General features: G+C 38.9%; 1 protein-coding gene across 1 annotated transcript in view; it reads right to left on the minus strand.

The window, feature by feature from the left end:
* Atg10 (autophagy related 10) overlaps positions 1-25,161 on the minus strand; it is a 267,153-nt gene extending 241,992 nt beyond the window's left edge. Inside the window, exons 1-2 of the mRNA XM_013015839.1 lie at positions 25,075-25,161; positions 5,601-5,720 (exon numbers count right to left, since the gene is read on the minus strand). Coding sequence (XP_012871293.1) covers positions 5,601-5,708 — 108 coding nt within the window. The 5' untranslated portion in view covers positions 5,709-5,720; positions 25,075-25,161. The remainder of the gene's footprint in view (positions 1-5,600; positions 5,721-25,074) is intronic.
* Between the last annotated feature and the right edge of the window lie 1,556 nt (positions 25,162-26,717).

Consider the following 26,717-nt stretch of genomic DNA (forward strand, 5'->3'; position numbering starts at 1 on the left):
AAAAAAAAAAAAAAAGAAAATATTCATGATTTATACATTTGATTCTACCATTTTTCTTTTCTTTCCTTCTTTCTTTCCTTCTTTCTTTCCTTCTTTCTTTCCTTCTTTCTTTCCTTCTTTCCTTCTTCCTTCCTTTCTTTCTTTCTTTTATTAAGTGTATTTAAACTTTAATAATCATAACAGTTCAACTGCTTTTTCTGAATTATATTTCAAATAACTGTTGGGTAGATAAGCTACATATTAAGTTTTCCTATGATTTTTATATTAGTCATTTTATATTTAACAATCAAATATGATCACAAATAACATTTTGTGGATGTTAACCAGTTTTATTTAAATTTGTATCCCTTTAGAAAAACACTTTATGGGCTGGGAAGGTGGCTCAGTGGTAGAGCGCTTGCCTTGCATGCCTGAGGCCCTGGGTTCGATTCTTCAGCACCACATAAGCAAAAAGTAAAAAAGCCAGAAGTGGTGCTGTGGCTCAAGTGGTAGAGTGCTAGCCTTGAGCTGAAGAGCTGAGGGACAGTGCCCAGGCCCAGAGTTCACGCCCCAGAACTGGGCCAAAAAGAAAAAGAAAAACACTTTATACTTGTCATTCATATTCATGTATATCACTGAAAATAATCAAAGATGATAATTCATAATCTCACCTTTACAAACACATTCTACTTGACTCAAAAGGCAAAAGAGTATCTTGCTCTAGAAACCTATATGTCAAGTTTTCACATTTTAAAGCTGAGCAAACATATTTCTGTGTGGTCATTGTCACTATGGGTTTAGTCTTCATGTTTATAGCCATGTTTTGAACATGAAATGTGAGCAGATATACATTTTGATAACATGAGAGCTAATTCTCAAATCAAAGATAAAACACAAAATGACTAGAAGATATGTTATAATTCAAATAGCACAACTTAAACACTTGAACACGTAGACCCACCTCCTACATCTTTAGTTAAGGTCATTGTCATACTTGAAGGGTTAATAGATTAAAAAAAAAACAAAAAAAAAACTGTAAACCACAAAGGCAAAAGTAAATATTAAGCATTACTGTGACAAAAGAAGATACTCAAGGGTAAAACTGATTATCCAAAATTTAGTGGAAAAAGGCTTTAATTAAAGTTTGTTAGCTTAATATTTTTACTTCAAAACAGTTTATAAAAATGAGAGAAAAAAACTGAGTTTTAGTTCAAAATCTCTGAACTTGGAGCACTCCTTTTCTGTTTCCAACCCTCCTACACTTACACAGCCTTCTGTAAACACTGATTTGGAATCTGGCTTTTCCAATCTATCTATTTTCTACCTTTTTGGAGAGTTATCAAAAGTTCTGGTTCCCTAATGATACTTTTTTTGTTCTCTGGCACTGAAAAAAAATCACTTCTTTTTTTCAAAATAGTTTTACCTTCATTTCTGGGAATGTGGGAAAAGAATGGAAGGAAATGAGTTTTAGAGTGGACAGTGAAGCTGGAAGGGTAGCAGGAAGCCACTGTGTGAAACCTTGAACATCCTGTTATGAAGTTTCTATAATATTCTATTATAAAATAAATTGAGATCAATCTGAAGACAAAGAAATCATGCTGAAAATGAGACTTCATCAGAGATATATTAGAACTGTGTGCTTGCCTAGCCTGCTCAAGGCCCTAGATCTAATCCACCAGTTTTACAAAATAAAAATAAAAAAATGAAAGGTTAACTGTAACTGATATTTTTAAATAAATTATAAGATGTTGGTAGGCTGTTAAAATTACTTTACTGAGAAGCTACACAGACTTGAACTAGAGTAGAAACAGCCTGGAATCCTTTTGCTAATTAAGCAGTATAAAATCAGGTACAACTGAACAAGAAACCAGTCACTCTTCAAGATGCATTATAAGGCAGACACCAACGGCTCATGCCTGTAATTCTAGATACTCTGGAGGTTGAGATCTGAGGATCATGGTTCAAAGTTAACCTGGGTAGGAAAGTCTCTGACTCTTATCTCCACTAAACTACCCAAAAAACTGGAAAAAAGCACTGTGGCTCAATTGTAGAACCGAAGCCGTGAGAATAAAGAAGTTCAGAGACAGTGCCCAGGCCCTGAATAAATTCAGCCCCAGGACAGGCAGAGAGAAAAGAAAGAAAGAAAGAGAGAAAGAAAGAGAGAAAGAAAGAGAGAAAGAAAGAGAGAAAGAGAGAAAGAAAGAGAGAAAGAAAGAAAGAAAGAAAGAAAGAAAGAAAGAAAGAAAGAGAAAGAAAGAAAAAAGGAAGGAAGGAAGGAAGGAAGGATTGCACTGTAAGGTATCTGCACTCAGCAATACCTCCTGCTGATGTGTTCAAAGGACAGTGCAATAGAAATTCAATATCTGGCATCATTGGTTTTCTTGGCTTTGTCCATGGTAAACCTGGTATTTCTATTGATACAATATTAAAAAAAAGAAAGGAAGGAAGGAAGGAGGGAAGGAAGGAAGGAGAGAGGGAGGGAGGGAGGAAGGAAGGAAGGAAGGAAAGAAGGAAGGGAGGAAGGAAAGAGGGAGGGAGGGAGGGAGGGAGGGAGGGAAGGAAAGAAGGAGGGAAGGAGGGAAGGAAGGAGGGAAGGAAGGAAGGAAAGATACATTGTACTAACATGACACGTTGAACTGAAATCTCTTTGTACATACACTTAACAATAATAAAAATTAATTTATAAAAAGAAACCAGTCAGCCTATGCAGACAATCTCAGAGTTACAAAATAACCATTCGTATCCTGCATATCATGCCACACCTACATGTTTGGTTTTGGTTTTATCTTCACTATGTTTGAAATATATCTTTTTAAATTATTTGTCAAAATTTTAAACTCAGAGATTTCGTCTCCTAAATCTGAAAGCTTTTACTTTTCTTGAAATATCAAAAGTCTGCTAAAATTTATAGCCCATGTTTCCAACCTGGCAATCCACAAATTGCAGGCAATCTATCTGGATAGCCATAGAACAAGTCCTAGTCTCTGATCACCATAGACATTTGAGTCTGTAGTCATCACCCTAGAGCTTCAGATATGGTCTCTAAATTGTGTTTCATTTTATGTTGGTACTCTCTACTGGCTTACCCCCACTTGAAAGACTATCCCTAAATAAAGGTATAACTCTTACTCCAAAGGGTAGTGACCTTTCCTAACCGAGCAGCCAAGAAACTAGATTTAGTCACACCTTTTGGAGAAAAGCCAACAATTAAACAAAACCCTGAAAACTGATTCTTGGGATACTATTTCACAACATCAGCGAAGAATCTCTTGAAAGATACAGCTTCCTTCATCCACAGCACAAACACATTCAGTCCTAGATCCCTCCCTACATACATTTTCTTCCTCTATTCTGCTAGGTCACTGAAAAGGTGACCATCTTGCCTCTAATTTAAGATAAAAATAAAATTTATTTAGCCAAGCATGCACTAGGGGCTGGTGGCTATAATCCTAGCTACTTAAGAGGCTGAGATCAGAGGATTGCCATTCTCACAGCCAGCTAACTCTGTTAGACTCATACCCCCAATAAACTACTCAAAAAAAAAAAAAAAGCCAAAAGTGGAGCTATGGCTCAAGTGGTAGATTGCTAGCCTTGAGCAAAAGAAGCTCGGGGATAACTCTCAGGCCCTGACTTCAAAGCCCCAGGACCAGTATACACATATACCCACAAAACAATAAATAAATAAATAAAAACTTCCTATGGTTTATAGCTGTAATCCTAACTACTCAGGAGGCTGAGATCTGAGGATTGTTGTTTGAAGCCAGTCTGGGCAGGAAAGGCACTAGCCTTGAAGAAAGAAAAGCTCAGGAACAGTAGTCAGACCCTGAATTCAAGCCCTAGGACTGGCAACCACACACAAACACACACACACAGAGGGGAAGTTCTCAAGAAATAACCTCATAAATTGTTACAAACCAAAAGAAGACAAATCCTATACTTGGGCTGAGGAAGAGAAGAAAATTTAGAAGTAGAATTAGCAAGTAGAAGGCCTTGGATTCATTTCCCTGCCTGGAGACATAGACTTAGTCATAAACATTAATACTAAGATGAGGTTCAAAACAAAGACTTGTTGTCACTATTACTTAACAGGGTTCTAGTCAATGCATAAAATAGAGAGGAATATAACAAGGAGTTCAACAACAATCAAAAAACTTTTCAGTGCCAATGATCTTCACTCCACTTAAGAAGACTCAAAAGGAATGACTGAAAACTATGACAATTATTAGGAAAATTCAGAAAGATGACTGAGTAGAGACAAAATCAGTATACAAGAATTAAAGTTATTTTACATAACAGCAATAATCAAAGAAGAAAAAAGTTGAATGAAAATTCAAACACGAATAATAAATAAGACTACAAAAAATTCAGAAATGGGGATAAGAGAGAAAAACTCAGAGCCAGGGAAGGGATGACATTGTCCCAGAAGAAATGTACTCTTTACCTGACTTAAGTAACTGTAACCCCTCAGTACATTGCCTTTATAATAACGATTTTTAAATGCTTAATTTTTCAGAAAAAATAGCAAAAGATGCCAACAGATCATATATAATCCTGGAAGGATTGCCTAGAGACTTGAAGACTGATCACTACTTAAAAGAATAGAGCTGAGCTGGGCTCCGGGTGGCTCACGCCTATAATCCTAGCTACTCAGGAGGCTGAGATTTAAGGATCTCAGTTCAAAGCCAGCCTGGGCAAGAAAAGCTGTGAAACTCTTATCTCCAACCAGAAAACCGGAAGTGGTGTTGTAGCACAAGTGGTAGAGCGCCAGCTTTGAGCTGAAGAGCTGAAAGACAGTGCTCAGGCCCAGAGTTCAAGACCCATGGCCAACAACAACAACAAAATGAATAGAGTTGAAACCTGCCATGGGAGTTGGATCTTACAATTCTTGAACCATCCATTAACAACTCTGCCAAAGATTAACACAGACATATGATCCAAGAGGAAATCACTCTGGACCTGATCGAGACCCAATCTCCCCTCACTGTTCTGAATCATGAGACTCAGTTAAAAGTTGTTCAAGTTTCTCAGAACTAATCCTCTGAGAATCAGGATTAATCATCTTTCAGAAGTCAGATAAAATATCAAATACATAAAGCTTATTTATTCTCTAAGAATATGAACTTTAAAAATGGCTTTGGGCAGAGACTCTGACTAATTGTATATGTGGAAATACACATTATTTCTGAAAAAATAAAAAAAAAGTTTTGCACTTTGTTTACATTATTGAAAGAAACTGTCCTTTACATTTTGAAATTTTATATTTTAACTATGGCTTGGTTTTAGGATAATCTTTTTGCTCTCTGGAAAAAAATAGTTTCCTAAGAAAATTCATAGTGTAAACTGTTTGAAGCTCAAGAGAAGTGTCTGTTTACATTGAGATAATTGATATACTAAGCATTCTTATCTATTAAAGGACTTTACTAAATAATACTTCGTTAGCCCAATAATAACAAGTATCTATAGTGGAAATAGTAAAATAGACATGTTTTAAAACACTCTTCAATTTAATCTTTTCATTAAATCAACCCAGCTTTTAGATATTAGATTCAATTACTGAAATTTTATAAGGCAAAAATAAATAATCCTCCATTGAAATAGAAAATAAAAATCTCTGTTCTTACCTTTGATGTTCTCCATTCCCAACCATCCCCTATCTGTTGTGAATGTTTAATGAACTCTGCACAATAATGCTGGAATGTTTTTTCTCCAAAGAAATCATCTTTTTCCATGCTAAATAATACCTGCAATAAAAATTAAAACTTAGTATTAGCACCAGCTTGAGAACAAATATTAAAAGGACTTTTGCTAACTCTTGTATTTAAACAAACCAGAATGTGGGCTATTCAATGAGAAATGACCTCAAGGACCATTAAAATAAATGTCTAATTCCAGCTTTTTCTTTTTACCCACATTTTGTGTGTGTTTTTAAGTCAATATGAAAATCCAAAGCCTAGATTTTTTATTGTTGTTGTTGGTCATGGGGCCTGAACTCTGGGCCTGGATGCTCTTTAGCTCAAGGCTAGCACTCTATCATTTGAGCTACAGCACCACTTCCAGATGTTTCTGTTTATGTGGTGCTGAGGAATCAAACCCAGGGCTTCATGCATACAAGCCAAGCACTCTACCACTGAGCCACATTTCCAGCCCATAGATTTATAACAAATGCATATCTATGGGGTCCTTTGGGTTATTTTGGGATTTGTTGTTTTTCTTGTTTTTTGCTTTTGCTGTGCTGGAACTTGACCCTCATACATGCTAAACATGTATTGTACCACTTCATTATACCTCATCCCAGCATATATGCCTTTGCAATGACAAGAGTAATGTTTAATATGTATAACTCCTGGCTATTATATTTTAGTAAAACCTAAAGTTAATTTAAAATTTAAAAAAAAGTATCTGACAGGCTAACTTCTATGATCCTAGCTAGATCTGAGGATTGTAGTTCAATGCTAATCCCAGCAGGAAAAGTCCCAGAGATTTCTTATCTCCAATTAACCACAAAAAACAGAAGTAGAACTGTGTATCAAGTGGTAGAATGCTAACTTTGAGCACAAAAAATCTCAGGGAAGCACCGGGCCCTGAATTCAAGCACAAAAGTCTCCTCCTATCTCTAGTTTGAAGGGCTTAAATTTGAACCCATGTGTGAGATAATAGTGTAGTTTGGAACAGCCTCCTCAAAACTTCCTTCTCTGCCTCTTACCTTAGCTCTTATATTTATAGTGTTAAGAGTAATTCATGGGCTGGGAATGTGGCTCAGTAGTAGAGTGCTTGCCTAGCATTCATGAAGCCCTGGGTTCCATTCCTCAATACCACATAAACAGAAAAACCCAGAAGTGGCACTGTGGTCCAAGTGGTAGTGTACTTAGCCTTGAGCAATAGAAGCTCAGGGACAGTGCCCAGGCCCTGAGTTCAAGCCTCAGGACTGGAAAAAAAAAAAAAGAGTAATTCATGAAGGTGAGCTGTCCTTCACACTTTATTAGAAGGCTCAACTCTCTAGCAAATGATATTCTAAAGCTTGAAGTCATTTTTCAAGGTCTAAGATTAGGATCGTCTAATTAATTATTTGCTTTACCAAATCTACAAATGTGGCATGTTGAGAAATATCCATATATTTGTTATAGAAGGCTGTGCAAAACATCAAAAAAACACAAAGGAAATGCAAACATCTTATTGCTCAGGTCTCTTTTTTTTTTGTTTGTCATTTTTTCCAAGTTTTTATTAGCATTAATTTAGCAAAGGGAAGGTTGTTTTCACACATTCATTTATACATATAAAGGACTGTGGTCAGACTCATCTCCTCTATATTCTTCCCTCACCTCCTTTTCCTCCTTCCAGAACCATTATCAGTAAGCTTCATTGTTCTATTTTCTCATGTTCATGAAATATGTTGACCAGATTTGTCCTCCTTCATGCTCTCCTTTGCCCTCTCCACTGGTACCCACACCCCATCTTATATGTTTCATCATTTTTAATAAGATTTTTATTGTGAGGGCTGGGAAGGTGGCTCAGTGGTAGAGCGCTTGCCTTGCATGCCTGAGGCCCTGGGTTCGATTCCTCAGCACCACATAAGCAAAAAGAAAAAAAGCCGGAAGTGGTGCTCTAGCTCAAGTGGTAGAGCGCTAGCCTTGAGCTGAAGAGCTGAGGGACAGCGCCCAGGCCCAGAGTTCAGGCTCCACCACCAGACCCCCCACACACAAAAAAAAGATTTTTATTGTGAAAATACTGTACACAGGGGTTACAATCACATGAGCAAGGTAATGAGTACACATACTTATTAGTTATAAGCATCCCTGGGACTAATGTTTATTACTATACTAGATGTTTCATATCATCACTTAATCCCCACACATCCCAAAGATTGTTGTAAACTCCATTCCTCAAATGTGAAATTTTATTTTTAAGGTACTGCAGATTGAAGCTAGGATCTTACCACTTGAGACATGAATCATGTCCCCATTACTCAGTTGACAAAGGGAAATCAATGTATTCAAGAATATAATGTGGGGCTGGGAATGTGGCTCGTTGGAAAAGTGTATGCCTAGCAAATACCAGTATTTGTTCCCTAGTAACCTTCCCCCCAAAAAGAAAAGGATTCAAACCTGCAAGGTCTCAATGTCAATGAGCTGTCTGTACAAATAATCAGTACAAACCAGTGTTCTGATTATTCTAATTTAGTATAACTTACATAAGGATATGTTTATCAATCCAATAATTACATATTAAGTATCTATTAAGTAGATACATATTAAGTATTTATAATTAAGTAGGAATTGTGTATAAAGGCTAAACAAAATTGAAAAAATACATAGTCCTTGCCTTGTGAGAGCTCATATTCTCACAAAAATAAGCAACAAAACAAATATATTAGAAATTCTCTTAATCAACCCCATCCAATAACATGCCAGATTACTAGATATCTCCATTTTCTCTATAGAATACTGACTGACTGATAACTGTTGCATGTTGATCAGGAAGGATGTTTGTTCTCATCAGTTGCATGTATATTTACAAACCATATTTTTGCATCATAGGCACTTCAAACATTAAACAATCTATAAAATATAAGTTAAAAAGAAAGACGTGTGATTTCTAGGGTTAGTGGTCTTAGAAATTACTAAAAAAAATAATAAACCTTTAAAAGAAATTATTGTAAGCGGGGCATGGTGGCTCACGCCTGTAATCCTAGCTACTCAGGAGGCTGAGATCTGAGGATCGGGGTTCAAAGCCAGCCCGGTCAGGAAAATCTGCAAGACTTTTATCTCCCATTAACCACCAGAAAACTTGAAGTGGCATTGTGGCTCAAGTGGTACAGCGCTAGCCTTGAGCTAAATAGCTGAGGGACAGTGCCCAGGCCTAGAGTTCAAGCCCCATGACCAAAGAAAGAAAAGAAAGAAAGAAAGAAAGAAAGAAAGAGAGAGAGAAAGAAAGAAAGAGAGAGAGAGAGAAAGAAAGAAAGAGAGAGAGAGAGAAAGAAAAGGAGGAGGAAAGGAAGGAAAGGAGAGAGAGTGAAAGAGAGAGAAAGAAAGAGTGAGAGAGAGAAAAAAGAAAGAAAGGAAGGAAGGAAGGAAGAAAGAGAGAGAGAAGTTATTGTAAAAGTAAAGGAAACTGCTTTGGTACTAGTTATAGACAATGCATTTGTAAAGATTGGTGGGGGAAATCATCATATAAGCCCAGGACATTTCTTCCCAAACTGTCTTCAAACCATGATCTTCGGACCTCAGCCTCCAGAGTAGCTAGGACTATATGCCTGTAATCCTAGTTTGGTTTATTTTCTTACAGCGCCTCAGATTAAACCTATAGTATTATGGGTATTATGTTAGTTAAGCAGTCTATCACTGAGCTGTATCTTCTCAAAGTTTTTAATAAGCCTCTCAACTATCAATCCTGATAGTACCAGAATTCTAGACAGTGTAAGAAGGTAACGAGAAACCTTTAATTAGGAGGGGTTTTTCTGGGTGGAAAACTGCATGCAGAATCTGGAACAGTGGTCTAAACAAGGAGGTGTACATGAATAAAAGTCAAGACGAAAACAAGTTCAGGACACTGAAACCTGACATACAGAATGTAGTAAGAGGAAGAGTCAAATTACACTTAACAGCAGTTTATCTTTACTAGTGAAGTAGAAATGCATGGGAAGGTGTCAAAGGTGCAAGTGTAATGAACCACTTAAAAAGTGGCTTGTAAGTGGTGCTGTGGCTCAAGTGGTAGAGCACTTGCCTTGAGCTGAACAGCACAGTGAAAGTGCCCAGGCCCAGAGTTCAAGCACCACCACAACAACAAAAAGTGGCTTGTGAACCACACAAGACTTGGGATTGCTTCCATAAGGAATAGAGAATTAGAGCTTGGAGTGGAAAAGGTCAGAGAAATATATCACGGGGGGTTCTGTGAAGGATAAATTGCAAAGGCAAGAAGCCTGAAGGCAGGGGGGATAAGTTGGAAGCTATTGCAGTAGTATGACTGAGAGGACATGGCTATCTACACCAAAGCAATGAAAGGGAGCAAAGATATGCAACTTAACCTATAGGGTGAAGCCAAAATCAACTTAGAACTTTGGAGGTCATCTATATAAAATAGACAACTAAAACCATGAGCATGAATATCATCCAGTTAGAATGTATATAACAGATATTTAACAGGAAGTCTGGAAGAACATGAAACTTTACACCAATATGGGCATTGTGGCTTGTGACTGTAATCCTAGCTGCTCAAGAGGCTGAGACCTAAAAATCAAGGTTGGAAGCCAGCCCTAGCAGAAAAGTCCATGAGAATTTTATTTCCTATTAACCAGCAAAAAGACAGAAATCAAAATGTACCTCAAGTGACAGAGCATCAGTTTGATTGAAAAAAATCCAAGTAAGAGAATAAAGCTTTGAGTTCCAAACCAGCATTAAAAAAAAAAAAAAAGGAAGGAAAGACCCAGGCACCAGTGGCTCACGCCTGTAATCCTAGCTTCTCAGGATCCTGAGATATGAGGATTTTGATTAGAAGCCAGCAGGAAATTCTGAGAGACTTTTATCCCCAATTAATGACAGAAAAATCCAGAAGTGGTGCTGTGGATCAAGTGGTGGAGCTCAGGGCAAGTATCCAGGCCCAGAGTTTGAGCCCCTAAACAAAACTTTACACTAAATGTTATGTGCATGCGTAGTTATATTTTGCTGACAAAAATTCATTATGTTCTTTCACAGTAAAAAAATTAAAAAATTCATTATGTTCAACATATATTTAAGGGGTCTTATTTAAAAAGTTAAAAACCTCTGTGAATAGTGATAAGGGTAGTAGACTGAGAGAAACCAACTTTTAGGATACTTACAGAGAAAGAGAAAACAACAAAAGAATTAGAGAATAAAGAACCAAGCACTGGGAGGAAATCCTAGCAAGGGCAGTTACTCAGGGATAAATGTTTTGAGTGAGCAGGGAAAGACCAACAAACCACTCTACAATATCGAAACAAAAGAGCAACTATTTAGTACTAAAACATCCATGGAATTTGACAATGAAGCAGTCACTGGCTCCTAGGTGGTCTATGTCAGAAAAGAGAAGCCAGGATGTGTTGGCTAAGAAAATGAAAAGTGACAGGACTGTGAAAACAGACTATCTGTTTTGCTCTGAGAAGAAAGGTGTGACATTGATAAAGATGCTTTGTATTCATAAACTGCTTTGTTGAACGGCAACTCTTCTGTACAGCTACTTAAATATTTGATTTTTTAAAAGCTTAATTGGAAGTAGTTATAAATTGATCATTGAAGTGGCATACAGGCTTAAGAAGGAGATGCTTGAATGTATGTTTAAATTGATACAGAGGGCAAGTTGAAAATGCCAGAGATAAAGTGACTGGTGAAGTAATACCCTAAAGGGTTTGGGAAAGAATAGAGTCAATAGCAAAGAAGGGTAGATTTAAACAACACCACAGACACCTGGACCTTTACAACTGGAGAAAAGTAATTGAAGGAAAAATAAAAAATGTACAGGAATCTTTTGAAAAAGACCCCAAGGGCTGGGAAGGTGGCTCAGTGGTAGAGTGCTTGCCTTGCATGCATGAGGCCCTAGGTTCCACTCCTCAGTACCACATAAGCAAAAAGAAAAAAGCCGGAAGTGGCGCTGTGGCTCAAGTAGTAGAGTGCTAGCCTTGAGCTGAAGAGCTGAGGGACAGCGCCCAGGCCCAGAGTTCAGGCCCCATGACCGGACCCCCCCCCAAAAAAGAAAGAGACCCCAAGGGGCAGGCAAGATGTGCTGCAGAGTGAGAAGACAGTGGGGAATTGGAGTGCCTGAGATAATGAGTGTGGACATAAAATGATGAGGGAAATGGGGGGAGAGAAAATGAGTATAGATATAGAATGGTAATGGAAAGGGGAAGACAGAATTTAAGGAAAAGCTGATGGACACAAAGGTCCAGAAAGGCCGTGAAGTAGCTTGAGGATGAATATAATTAGAGCACAAAAGTTTCAAGAAATTATACAACTTGGATTCTTTCTTTTATTTTTGGCAGTACTGGGATTTAGTGCCTCACACTTTATAGGCAAATTAAGCCACACTCCAGTCCCTGGATTCCTTCTCAAGATGAAGATACTAAAGGCAGCTGCTTCTACTGAATGAGACAGTGAGTGAGAAAAAAAATCCACCTTGCCACGGTTTATAGAACTCAATTACATGAACCTCAAAGGAACAGAGTTTTTTAACATGAGTCTAAAGAAGTGACCTAAAACTGGTATCAGAGAAGTGGAGGTTACCAGCAATCTTCATACTTTGACTCTTATTGGGTATAGAAACAAAGCACTTTCACCTCAAAAGGTTTTTCAGATTTGTTTTTAAAGTCAGCTTTTTTTTAAAAAAAAAAAAAAACAAGTTAGTGGAAGTAGTGATCTGTGAAAAGGCTATCATGCAAGATTTATATGTGAAAACTGATCTACATTATATCAACTCACTACACCTAACCTGGAGATCCACAGTACACACTGTAGTAAGAACAATTTAACTCAAGGTTTCTTATGTCTTTTGATTGTGAGATACATTTTCATGGTAACATTTTTAATAACTTAATCCACAGAGTGTAGTTAAATGTATAGATGGTTAGTAGTAAGGTAAATTTCCTTACAATGGATATGTAAGTTGTCCTTGGTGAGATCAGAGTGGAAAATACAGTGAGACAGCAGGAGGAGAACAGGCTGGTTTGGGTTAGGTAGGAAAGGAAAAGACAAAGAATGTTGAAGACACCAGGAAAATATACAGATATCAAGGAATATAAGACATCAATGAGATTTTAAAACTATAATGAAAGAATAGTGGGAAAATGGGAAGAAGATAAGATATTTGAATCTGATGCAGGACAATCAGCTACAAAGATTTCCACTGGAAATCAAAAACATTTCAGAGATGTAAGTGAAATCTCCAGGTTATAAGAAATACAGTTTATAAGGTACTGAAATTCAGTTTAGGGACAACTGAGAAAAATGATACCTCAAAAGCACTAAGAAAGAAAAAAATAGGAGTTAATTGAGCAATAGGAGGGAGATGAGGGACTTAGTAATGTGCAGAAGTCTGAATAAAAGCTAAATCTGGTAATTGAGAAACTCTTGTTAACAGAAATCTAGAGATGGACTAAGGAAGGGTTTTTTGGAGAACTGGTTCTGAGGGAAGACTGTAATACCTCTCAGCCTGAGACTCTAAGGAAAACTAGAGTCCATAAGCCAGATTTACATAATGGCTTCCCAGGCCTGACTGAATAAAATCAGTTGAAAGCCTTGTTCAGGAAAGAGAAGGGAGAGAGGAGAAAGAGAGGAGTGAAAGGAAAGGAGGAAAGGAGAAGAGAGAGGAAAGAGGGGAGACAGACAGGCAGACAGATGGACAGACAGAGACAGAGAGAGAAAGAGAGAGAGATGGGGGGAGAGAGAGAGAACACTATACTAGCCAAAGACTGAGAGTGAAACAAAAGGGAGAGGGATCCAAATAAGAGTTTGGTAATAAATCTATTTAAACTGAATAGTCTTGGTAGATGAGGACTAGAGGAATGATTTGAGAATGATTCCAAACTTTCTAACTTTAGCTAATGGTATTTATTGGCCACAATGAAGATTCTTGAACAGGTAAGCAGAGATAGGTAGATTTCATTTAGTGAAAAATGAATCTGAGTTTGAAATGTTTGTGGGACATGAATTTTGAGATGTCTTGAACTCAAAAGGAAAAGAACAGTCTAGGGTAAGACTATTGGTTCAATATCAGCATTACATTGATAATAAAAGAACCCAGAGTGAGAATGCAGAACTAGAAGAAAAAGAGCAAAATGGAACTAGAATTAGAAAATGGAATTTAAACAGTAATTTCCAACTGTATGTAAGATGATCATGATACTGAGATACTAAATCAAAGACAACTGATGTTAGCCAGGCTCCATACCTACGTACTCAAGAGGCTGAGATCTGAGGATTATGGTTCAAAGCCAGCCCTGGCAGAAAAGTTCCTGAGATTCTTATCTCCAATTAACTTCCAAAAAAGGCATTAGAGGAGGTGTGTTTCAAGTGGTAAAGTACTATCCCTGAGCATAAAAACTCAGGGATCACACCCACGCCCTAAGTTCAAGCCCTAGGACTAGGACACGTGTGTGTGTATGTGCACACACACACATGCACACACACACATATACACTACAAAAGAAAGAGAGAGAGAGAGAAGAAGGAAGGAAGAAAGCAAAGAAAGAAGGAAGGAAAAGAAAAGAGAAAAGAAAAAAGAGAAATAAATTGAGGTTTAACTCAGAAACAAAATATATTTAGGGTATTTTTAACCCCAAACTTAAAAAAAATAGAACAAAAAATAAAATTAAAACACTCCATCCCCTAAGCCCTGTAGTTATTTGAGATTTATTGAACTATTAAAACTATTAGTCGAAACAAAATTTCACTCAAAAGACTTAGTTTATCTAATTAATAGCACTGTGCTACTAGCAAGATGATTGAACATCAAAACACTAATTAATATTTGGTTGAAAATTTTTAAATACCTAAGAACTGGGTTTTGCTGAAGGATATTACATACAATAATACAAACATTGCTTGATTACAAAATTGGAAGCTGCACTATATTAACAGGCTATCTACCTCAACTTGAATCATCATAATGTAGTATAATGAAATATCACTAATTGTTTCTTTGCTCAAGTAAGAGTATTTCAATTCATTAAAAATAAAAATATAATTCAATCAACATTTTACATGTATTTTCCAAGTTGTTATACTCACTGATCCTTCACCAAATTCATTCACTAATAAGAGATAGAAATTATAGTCTTAAAACTTCCTCTTCAAAAATGGATGAAATATGGCCAAAATAGAAATACCTGTGGCATGCTAAGCAATAATAAGAATAATCCTTATTTTGTAAGTATAAATTCAGAAATGAAATATATTTAGAGTATTTTTTAACCCCTAACAAAATAGAACAAAAAATAAAATAGTAATACTCCATCCCCTAAGCCCTGTAGTTGAGATTTATTGAGCTATTATAACTATTAGTCAAAACTAAATTTCACTCAGATGTGTGAACCACCTACGTTTCCAGACTTAGGCTGGCTTAAACTAAATTCAAAATAGAGGTGGCAACAGAACATAAGGGACCACTAAGTAAAACACAAATTCCAAATTACATCTCATCTTAAACAATAAACCTTTCATTTATAATTCTAAATGAAAGTTGGAAGTGTGTCAGAGCTCCTCATATCATCAAGTATAACTTGTTAATACATCTATTTTTTGTGAGTCTTACTCTAGCTGAACCATTGCCTTTATTTAAAGCCCAACCAAAATTTCAGCAGAGTCGAAAGATTAGAAAGACAGTCATGTTTCATGTTTCCCTGAAGGGTTAAAGTACATGAGGCAATGACCACTTGTTGCTTGTTTAAACTAAACCTAAGATCAGCAAATTCTGTCTAGCAGAGCAACAAGTGGTGGTAATACAAATACCTGGTTGGTTGTGTGCCTTTATAAGCCCTGTGTCGGAAGAGGCCGGAGCTGCAGCCCATCTAAATAAAACTTTAAAACATCTGTAAAGTCTGACTCTTAGTGGTCTTATTGTTGGGGGTCCTGCCACCTGAGCACAACATCCCCACCAGGTAAAAGTAGTCTTTTCAAACTACAGATTTACAGACAGTGTAAAGAAACTTATTCTACGGGTGGGAAAGTGGCTCAGTGGTAGAGCGCTTGCCTTGCATGCATGAGGCCCTGGGTTCAATTCCTCAGCACCACATAAGCAAAAAAGAAAAAAGCCAGAAGTGGCCCTGTGGCTCAGGTGGTAGAGTGCTAGCCTTGAGCTGAAGAGCTGAGGGACAGCGCCCAGGCCCAGAGTTCAGGCCTCATGACCAGACACCCCCCACCCCCCGCAAAAGAAAAGAAACTTTTTAGGAAAGCAGCCCTAGTGAATCCTAACACTGTATACAATCATTGTTCAAACAATTTTTTCAAATAATTTTTCCATTACTATTCTGAGTATTTTTATGTGATTTTTTAAGTATCTAATATGTATAAAACTATTAATCAGTATGTATCATAATGTGATCAAAATATGGCAGGAAACATAAATTTCCCAGAACTTAAGATAATTTATAAAAAGTGTGAATATTACAGAAAAAATTCATATATATTTAAATATTAAAGAATATTTTTTACTAAGAAAGGTAAGTAACTTCCTCTATGCTTCTCCTTCCTGGCAAGAATTTCATATTACTATAACTCTAGACATCCATTGTTTTATTTTACTTTTCTAAAAAATGCATTTTCAAATAGGGCATAGCAGCACAAGTCTGAAAGTGTAGCCCCAGATATTTGCAAAGCTGAGACATAATGACTAGATCATTTGAACCCAAGATTTCAAGACAAGCCTGTACAACCCAGCTAGACTGTCAGAAAGGGGGTAGAGGAGAGAAGGGAGAAAAGAAAAGGGAAAGAAGGGAAGAGGGATGAGGAGACAGGGGACCAAGACAGGAAAGAGATTACTAGCTAGAGAAACAATTCAGCTTGAATTTATTTAGATTGGTTAATCACTTACCTAAAAGGGTCTATCTTGTCTTTGTGCAGAATTCCTCAAATTTTAGAGAAGAAGGGAAGCAAGATACAAATTTAAATATAAAGGCTGAAAAGATTAACCAATTTTGCAACCAAAATAAATGTTTTAAATTATTAACAAACGTTTGAGAAATTCTAGAAAATTGAGACAAAAAAAAAAATGAATCAGCTAGATGCCACTGGTTCAATCAAGCCTCTAATCTTAGCTACTCACGAGGCTGAGCTCTAAAGTCAATCCAGGCAGAAAAGACCTAGAGACTCTTATCTCCAATAGTCAGCAAACAGCCAGAAGTGGAGGTGTGGCACAAATGATAGAGCACCAGCCTTGAGCAAAAGCCAACCAAGAGTGAAAGCCCTGAATTCAAGACTCAGTACTAGCAAAAATAATAACAAATTTAAAAAAACAATAAAGTACATGAGGTAGCACATGCCTGTAACCCAGATTCTTGGGAAATAGAAATAAAAGGATCAAGTCTGAGACCACAGACAAAAGAACCTATGTGAAAAATAAAGTCAAAAGATTTGAGGGTGTGATTCAAAGGGGAGGGGGGGGAGAGTTTACCTACATAGGAAAAACCAAATTAGCCTTAACTATCTTCTCCACAAGAAATATCAGACAATATACTTTGCTTCCATATGGCAAACATTAAATATACACTGCATATCTCTGCCTTTACAGTATCTTCAATTCAACTTTCAAACCTATTCAATTGGATATTTTCCCATTCAGTTGTATTTGTATATATTCCCAGTTACTTTTTCAGTGTCAGTACTTCTGTATGATTATTTTTATGACAATGAGTGCATATTTAAGCCATATATATTTATATTTTAAACAAACACACTTAACTGAAGTATAGCATATGAGAAATAAACCACCAATGTTCATGAATTGAGCTGATTTACCAATTCAAACTCTCTTGCTGTCTTTGAACAAACTCTGGTAAGTACATATGGTAATGAGCCCAGAACTAGATGAACAGGAAATAAGAAAATCTGAACATGCTAAAAGAAGCTATATTGTCAGTTCTAGTCTGAGTATAGACAGAATAATGTGATTTTATACTACCAAATGCCATATGGGGGGGGGAGGGTGGGTAAATGGCTGGACATTTCATAATGGCAAAAAATAATTCCCTTAAAATTTTTCTTTTTGTAAAGTCTTTGTTCAGAGATCAATGTACCTTATTTCTAGAAATCTTTCATTCATTTACTCAGCATTTATAATACCCTAGTACTTGTTCTGTGTCTTCATGGAAATACCCAACTCTACCTACGCAGATCACAGAAGATTTCAACAAATGGAGTTTTAAAGACTTGAATGCCTTAATTACTTTTGAGTATGTATTGAGGTTGACAGGGCCTCATTTACATTCTTGTTTGTCTGTTCATTTGTTTGTTTTTAGCTCTAGCACTCGGCTGGCTCTCTATCACTTGAGCCACATCTCTACTTCTAACTTTTTGCCAGTTAATTGGATATGAATCTCTTGTATTTGTCTGCCTTTGTTGGCTTCAAACCTGAATCTTCTGATCTTAGACTTCTGAGTAACTAGACTTACAACATGAGCCTTGGATGCCCAGCTTGAATGCAATTCTTGAACAACTGAATTTTGAAATCTGTATAGGGCCAACCAGGTGAAGATACATGCATTCCCAAAACAAGTAAAGTTCCTTAAAAGACAGAGCCAAAAAGAGTAAAAGGTAGAGAAAGATAGGTAAATAGTTGATATACAGATAAATAGATGATAGATAAACAGAACGTCAGACCAATAGATATGAAAAAAGTTGATAGATGAGCAAAGGAAGGTAGGGCATATTATAGGACCAGTATAATAATAATCTATAGCAGATGTTGAAGAACAGTACATAAAAATGGCAGAAGATGATTGTGGACATAACTAAGTGGTAGAACACTTGTATGGCATTGTCTGGGTTCAGTCTTCAGTATAGGGGAGGGGAGATGGTGGGAGGGGAAGGTACAACAAAGTTGCCTTTGAGAAAGTCAGTTATTAGCTTAACAAAGTCTAGAGAACATAACTCCAGGATTTCTCGGAGTATGCTTTAAAATCTTTGATCACAAATTGTATTTCACTTTATTTCCAAGTATTAGAAGACAAACCAAGTTAAAAATTTTAACAATTGTTTTGTAGCTGGACACCCTGAGGCTCACACCTATAATCCTAGGTACTCAGGATGCTAAGATAATTGCATCAAGGTTGGAAGCCAGTCTGGACAGACAAATCTGAGAGACTCTTATCTACAATTAACCAGCAAAATGTCCAAAGTATAGGTGTAGCTCAAGTGGTAGAGTACCAGCCATGAGCAAAAGAGCCTTAAGCAAAAAAGTGAGAGCACAAGACCTTTTTTTTTTTTTTTTGGTCCAGTCATGGGGCCTGAACTCTGGGCCTGGGCGCTGTCCCTCAGCTCTTCAGCTCAAGGATAGCACTCTACCATTGAGCCACAGCGCCACTTCCGGCTTTTTTTCTTTTTGCTTATGTGGTGCTGAGGAATCAAACCCAGGGCCTCATGTATGCAAGGCAAGCACTCTACCACTGAGCCACCTTCCCAGTCTAGCACAAGACCTTAAGTTCAAGACCAGGAACTGAATTTGAGTTTAAAGAATTTGAGTAATAGTAATTCACAAATCAGGCAGCTTAAGAATACAAGTAGTCTGGGACTTTACAAAGGCTACAAGGCAAGAGTTTTAAGTCTAACAACATAAAGTAAATATATGGTTAAAGGACAGCAGTAGCCTTATTTAGATCATTCCAGTGGAAAATACTTAGAGGTCAGTCAGTGGTTAAGCTTAATTTTTGTTTCCTAGAATATGACAGTTCCCACTGAGTTGAATTTGGGTTTGCTTATGTGGGAACCCACAATGATGGAGTCTCCTAAGGCAATGGCTTCCCAATTGTCTTATCAGGGGGAAATTATGTTTTAGCAGAGTAAGTGGTATGTTTCCATATTTTCTTTGACCACCATGAAGCCTAGAACTTAGTCTGTGGCCTGCTTAACAACTGTACAAATGAAACAAAAATATAAAAATTTTCAAATATACTTTTCCATGTATCTCATCCTAATCTCATCTAAGTTTCATATTTTCATATTCCTGATTTGCCATTTTTAATTACACATGGTTAGGTACCTCAAACACTTTTGAACAAAATAGGAAATAAATTTAAAATTACAAGCAACAGAGAAAAAGGAAATAATAGAAGGAAAACATTATACTTAATAACAGAATATCTTGAGTTTTTGTTTGTTTATTTACAGGGTGTGGTGTAGGCCAGTGCTTTAACACTAGAGCCGTGCCAGAAGCCCTTTGTTTTCATACTTTTCTAACTTTCCCTGAGCTATAATTGAACTCAACCTCTACAAAGGCTGATGAAGAGATTACAGGGGTGTGCCAAGATAATGGCCTGATCTCTTTTCTTTCTTTCCCTTCCTCCTTCACCCTCCCTCCCTTTTCCTCTTCTTCCTCCTTCCCTCTCCCTGTCTGTCTGTCTACCGTCTGTCCCTCAGTCCCTCCCTCCCTCCCTCTCCCTCTCCCTTTCCCTCTCACTCTCCTTTCTTTGTTCCTTCTCTCTTTCACAAGTACTGGGGCCTCTCTTTCACAAGTACAAGGGCCTCTGGCTCTTGCTTTTTTTTTTTTTCATTTTAAGGTGGTACTCTACCCCTTTAGCTTCAACTCTACTTCTGGTTTTTTCCTAGTTAACTGGAGGTAAGTGGCTCTGGGATTTGTCTACCAACCTTCAAATTATGGTCCTCAGATCTTAGCCTTTTGGGTAGTTAAGATTACAGATGTGAGCCACTGACTTGCCCCACTCTTGTTAACACTCTTCAAGATATACATAAATAGTTTGTTTCCACTGAGGGCACCAACTATCAGGTGATGCTGGTTGGGAGGGATAAAGAGTGTGAGGCACAGGAATAGGAGGCTGAGGAGGATCCACAGCAGTCCATGTCCCTAGAGGCAAGTCAAAGACAAGTAGTGGATTTCCAGTTACCTGAGCCACCTACTCAAGGACATAAAGACCAAATCCTTGATCTTTTTTCTCTACCCAGGAATGAATCTGGGACTTACTGACATTTTCCTGAGAACATATCTCAAGGTTAATATTGTGAAGATCATGCTAGTGAAGGAGCAGACATGTACTGGCTACTGAACCAGGCTAAAGACATATATAAGCACTGGGTTCAGTAATGTCCACCTCAGTCTAAGAGTTAAGTATTCCAAGTGGCCATGGCCATCCAAGGGAGCATCAACCTGGCCAAACTCTTCATTGTCCCTGTGAAGAAAAGTCGCTGTGGGAACAAAAGCCATGACTCATTCCATGCAAGGTCACAGGCCACAGGTGCCTCATCCCTATTCCCAGATGCACTGGCATCATCTTAGTGACTATTCCAAAGAAGCCGCTGCTGATGTCCAGCATTAATGACTGTAACACTGAGACCAGGGGCTGCTCTTTCACCCTGGGTAACTTTATCACATCTACCTTTGATGCTGTCTCTAGGAAATACAGCTACATGACCCCCAAATTCTGGAAAAGGACCATATTCACTGAGTTTCTATTTCAGAAATTCATTGACCATCATAAGAAAAACCCACAACAAGATTTCCATGTAGAAGAACTAAGTTGAAACTGTGGCTACAAAATAGGGTCTTTATTCAATAAAAATAAAATTAAACCTGTTTAGATGTGTGTGTGTGTGTGTGTGTGTGTGTGTGTGTGTGTGTGTGTGTGTGTGTAGTAAGTGGTCTTTGCCTTCAATAGTTTGTAATCAAATTTATAATAAAGCTTCCAACTGAAAAGAACATTAGAAAATTAAAGACAAGACATAGTGGTTCATAGCTGTAACCCAGCTGTCTGGCAGAGGGAGGTAGGAGGATACATATTCCAAGGTTAGTCCAGGAGGGAAATGGAGAGTCCCTAGTTTGAAAACAAACTGAAAAAGCAGGAGGATTGAAAATATAATTCATATGATAGTTTGCCCTGCAAGCTGAAGGCTGAGTCCAACATTCAGTACTGAAGAAGAAAAAGAAAAAAGCAATAAAGCTCAGTGATAAATGGAACCCAAAAAAGTTTAGTATGGATTAAACCTTAACTATGTCTCAAAAACTGCAGTAACTCAAACCTTTGTAGCAATTCTGTGAGGCAAGTTACTATGATTTTTCTCTAGTTTACAGACAAGGAAATTGAGGCCTAGAGAGAATAGGTAACTTTTTCAAAGAAATAACTGTTAAGGGGAGCAATATGGCTTAAGGTATTCTGGAAACAGAGCTTGTGCTCTAGAGGAATTAGATATCAGCTAAATCCAAGATTATAAACTGAAAGATACAAGGTAGAAAAAAGGATGGAAACAAGGAGTGACCTTGAACCCAGGAACAGGTTGAAATAACATAGTGTAGACCAGTAAAGTGTCTCTCTGAAGAGAAGATTGAGGATTACAGGAAAATCAAAGGGTGGGGAGCAAGGAACAAGCAGCTTGTAAATACCCCTACGACTCAAAGTGAAAAAAAAAGTGAGCAATAAGAAACCATTTTTGAGTTCCTGAGTTCAGAAGGGATGACAAAGAGATTTTCCTGGAAAAATATTACACATCAGTGATACGAAATAATCCTAACTCATTATCTTGCCCATGTAATTGTAACCCCTCTGTACAGTATGTTCACAATAAAAAAAAAAGAATCCTAACTTCAAAATTAAATACCTATTACCACTTACTCCTCCTGAGTTCTATAAACCAATAAGAGATTTGGGGTGCCAGAAACATTAGAGGATCCTTTGCTTCTATGTATTTTTCAGACACCTCTTCCTAGGAAGAATGCCTTCATATAGTACCTGTTTTTCATCTATAGGAGAATAGTGGTTGGAGGACAGGCCCAGGGGAAAAAAGTGAGACCTTTCTGAAAAATAACTAAAGCAAACAAAAAAAAAGTGAGGCCTATCTGAAAAATAACTAAAGCAAAAACAGCTAGGGCATGGTTCAAGTGGTAGAATGTCAAACCAATAAGCACAGGTCCTGAATCCAAACAATTAGCACCATCACAAAAAGAAAGATAAAATTTGTTCTAGACATAGTAATATATGCTTGTAACCTCTGTACTTGGGAGGTGAAAGCAGGAAAATCTAATGAAGTGAGATTCTTTTGTTGGTTGTATGGCTTGAACTCAGGGCCTGGGCACTGTCCTTGAGCTTTATTTGCTAGAGGCTAGAGCTCTACCACCTCAAGCCACAGTGCCACTTCCTGTTTCTGGTTAACTGGAGATAAGAGTCTTATAGACCCTCTGGCCTTAGCTTCAAACATCATTCCTCAGATGTCAGCATCCTGAGTAGCTAGGATTGGAGGCCTGAGCCACTGGCACCTAACTTGAGATTTTTGTATATTATAACCCAAATCAATTGTTCCAACTTGTTGCAAAATCTCTTAACTTTATCAAAATCTCTTAACATTTTCAAAACTACAACAGGAGATTTGTAGGTGAGAAGTAGTCAGAGGAAATAACTTTTTTTTTTTTTTTGGTTGGCTGGTTGTGAGGCTTGAACTGTGGGCCTGTGTGCTATCCCCCAGCACCCAGCTTCAGCTCAAGGCTAGCACTCTACCACTGAAACCACAGCTCCACTTTTGGTTTTCTGTTGGTTAATTGGAGATAAGTCTCCCAGAAGTTCCTTTTCCTGGCTTTGAACTGCCATCCTCAGACCTCAGCCCCCTGAGTAGCTAGGATTACAGGTGTGAGCCACCAGTGCCCAGCAAGAGGGAAATAATCTTGTTACATTCCATATCCAAATGAATTGTTTAGAATTTCTCCACTAGTTTTTCAATTAAAATGATGGTAATTTTATAATGTAATATGTATTTATGTATAAATTATATATATACTATATACAATTATATTTAGAGAGAGAGAACGCCCACGCCTAGGCTTGCCTCAAGCTTGAAACCTTTTGCCTCTGCCTCCTGTGTTGTGATTATATAGGCCTCATAGGCAGGTACCAACATGCCTAGCAATAAAAAACATTTAAAAAACTCTGTACCCTGCAAGAGATTAATTTTAATATCTCAATATTTAAGTTTTAGTTTTTTTCTTTTTTGGTTAAGGTTGTTTTGGTTTGGTTTTTTTTTTTTTTTTGGTCCGGTCGTAGGGCCTGAACTCTGGGCCTGGGCGCTGTCCCTCAGCTCTTCAGCTCAAGGCCAGTGCTCTACCACTTGAGCCACAGCGCCACTTCCGGCTTTTTGCTTACGTGGTGCTGAGAAATCGAACCCAGGGCCTCAGGCATGCAAGGCAAGCACTCTACCACTGAGCCATCTTCCCAGTCCCTAGTTAAGGTTTTCTGTTGTCCATATTTGGAAGTGATGACCAGTTTCTGCTTGAAATTCTAAAACAGGCCCTGAGAAGCAATCGTTCTCAGCAGTACTTTGTTCTCAATACTAAAGGCATTAACTTTTGTCACTGAAGAATGAAAGTCATTGTCAAATGATATTACTCAAAATGAAGTGAATGTCTAGCAAAGATCTGATGAACTCGAAGGAGCAAGCTGAACAGTAAAGTGTTCTCAAAAGGATCTGAGGAAGTAAGTTCAGATACTGAAGAATGGATGAGCCTAAAGACTATGGTGTGGCCTGCAGTGTTACCCAATCACATGCTAAAGTTCCAGACCAGCCTGGGAACATAGAGAAAACTTTGTCAGAGGAGGGAGGGAAGGACAGGCCTCAATGTTGCCTGGCTAGATAACAAAAGGGTTTAAATCCTAGAGAGCATTAAAACCACAATCTTATTTTTTTTTCTCTTCCTAGGGGGAAATAATTTGCATCTCCATTAGAGAAAAAGATGTCACTGCAGAGCTTGACCCTTGTCAGTACTATGTCAAATAAAGCACCTTCCCTAAATCATTCTTAGGTGGGCCTGTCAAACACCATTTTGCTTCTGCCAAGGCCCTGTAGCCACCCTTTCTGCCAAGATTTTCATGATTTTAAAACCACAATGAAAAAGTATCTTTTCTGTAAGTCAGTTAACTATTCCTTTACACCTTCCCCTGCTTCATGACTGTATAGGTCTGGAGGAGGGTGCGGGTTATTCCTCCAAATACTAGCAGCTAAAAGCCATTCGGGGTGGGGGCCCTAGCCAATTATTTCATAGCCATTGTTTCAGCCTAACACGGACAAAGACTGGCTTTCCGTGAGATTTTAAACACAAGCTTGGAACCTCGTGGAGGGGGAGGCCTCGGCCGAGGTGCGGGCCACACCAGTTGCCCGGCGGGGGAGGGGGGAGGGGTTGCTCTAGACCCGAGGGGGGGTGGGGGCGGGGAGGGGGTTGAGGGAGGGACGGGGGGGGCGAGCCCCTCCGCGTAGCCCCCGCAGTGACGCCCGCGCTGGGCCTGCGGTTCCGCTACAGGAGCCCCGGCTCCCCAGCTTTTGTTCGGGGTCAGGCTGCTGTCCGCGCGCCCGCTCGTCCTCCCCAAGTCCGTGGAGTGTGTGTGGGTGGTGAGGGCCGTGCGGGAAGCGGCCTCCGGAGGCCGCCGACCCCGGCTGTGGAGATACTCACCCCGCTCCGCTCCGCCCGGTCCCCGCAGCCGGGGCGGGGCGATGGGGCTGAGGGAGGGGGGGCGGGGAGAAGGTACAAGCGTGCGGGCAGGCTACCGCCTCGCCACCCGCCTTCGAGGGCAGAGCCGGACAGGGTCCAAGGGGGGCGGCGAGGCGCTAAGGCCGCGACGGAGAAACAGAACCCGCAACGCGACAAGCCCCTCCGACGCCGCAGTCGCGGGCGGTCACGTCGGAGCATGCGCACGGCACTTTCCCGCGCGCGCAGGCGGGTGACGTGGTCGGCCGCGCGCTCCAGGCTGGGGCCTCGCGGAGGCGGGAGGGGAGGAGAGCCCGTCGGAGGGGCGGGGGTGGGGACACCTCTCTGCTGAGGGCGTGGACTAGCGCCAAGGCCACGCCCCCTCGCCTCTCTGGCACCCCTTCCCTCCCCGCGCCCAGGGAGGGGACCTTGAGGGTGCCCTCCGCCGAGGACAAAGGCTCTGAGTGCTTGGAGCTGAGAAGCAGAGAGCAAGCTGAACCTTGGGGGAAGGGTGCCAGCAGTTTCAAGAGTGTCTGTACACTGTCCTCCAACAAATTGTCCAATGGCTGGAATATACAGAGGCGACCACTGGGGAAAGAGTAGGATGCTATGTGCTTATTAGAGTTCCCCTAAGCGCTTAGAGCCACACCAGTAAGCACACTGCAGGCAGTGCATACAGGGCTGCCACTTAAAACTTAAAGGTGAAGCCAGAGGCAGGAAGCTGAATACTGACAGTAATAGTACCATCTGTGGCATATATTATTCTATATATATATGTGTGTATAGGATATATATTATATATGTGTGTATAGGATATATATATGTGTGTGTATGTATGTATAAATGGGGCTAACCTAACAGCAGCTACTGTGAAAATGTTTTCACATGCAAAAATAAGGATGCATTACTTTGCATTGTGCTTAATAGTTTATAAACACCTTTTCGTAAATACATAATGCCATGTTAACTAAAAATAAATATTTACTCTGGAGATTAAAGTATCATGATTCACAAGGACGGGAAGTAAATTAGATAGTTTTTCTCATTGTATCATTCATTGCAAAAGATAATATAGGTCTATTTGTTTGCCCTACAACACTATAAAGTGTTTGAGGGACCAGACATAGTGGATGATGTCTGCAATCCTAGGGAGAGGAGTTTGTTTTTTTAATAAAATAAAATGGAAGTATGAGGATAACACATTCTCAGCCTGGCATCAGGTGGCTCCCAACGATAGTCCTAGTTACTCATGAGGCTGAAATATTAAGGATCTTGGTTGGAAGCCAGCCCAGGCAGAAACATTTGCCAGAGTCCACCTCCAAACTAACCACCGTAAGCATTTGGAAGCGTGACTCAAGTGGTAAAGCACCAGCCTAGAAATTAGAAGATTACATTCAAACCCTGGTACCACAAAAAAAGAAAGAAAGAAAAAAGAAAAGCTTGTACATCTGTCATCACAGCAACATGTGGGAAATGTAAATAGAAGGATCACAGTCTGGGTAGACACTGACATAAATGTGACTTACTTAAAAAGTAATTCAAAACAAAACAGTTGGGGCATAGTTCAAATAGTAAAATACCTGCCTAGCCAGTATGTGGACCCAAGTTCCAACCCAATACTACCAATA

The sequence above is a fragment of the Dipodomys ordii genome, unplaced genomic scaffold (assembly GCF_000151885.1).
Source record: "Dipodomys ordii isolate 6190 unplaced genomic scaffold, Dord_2.0 Scaffold28, whole genome shotgun sequence".
NCBI lineage: Eukaryota > Metazoa > Chordata > Mammalia > Rodentia > Heteromyidae > Dipodomys > Dipodomys ordii.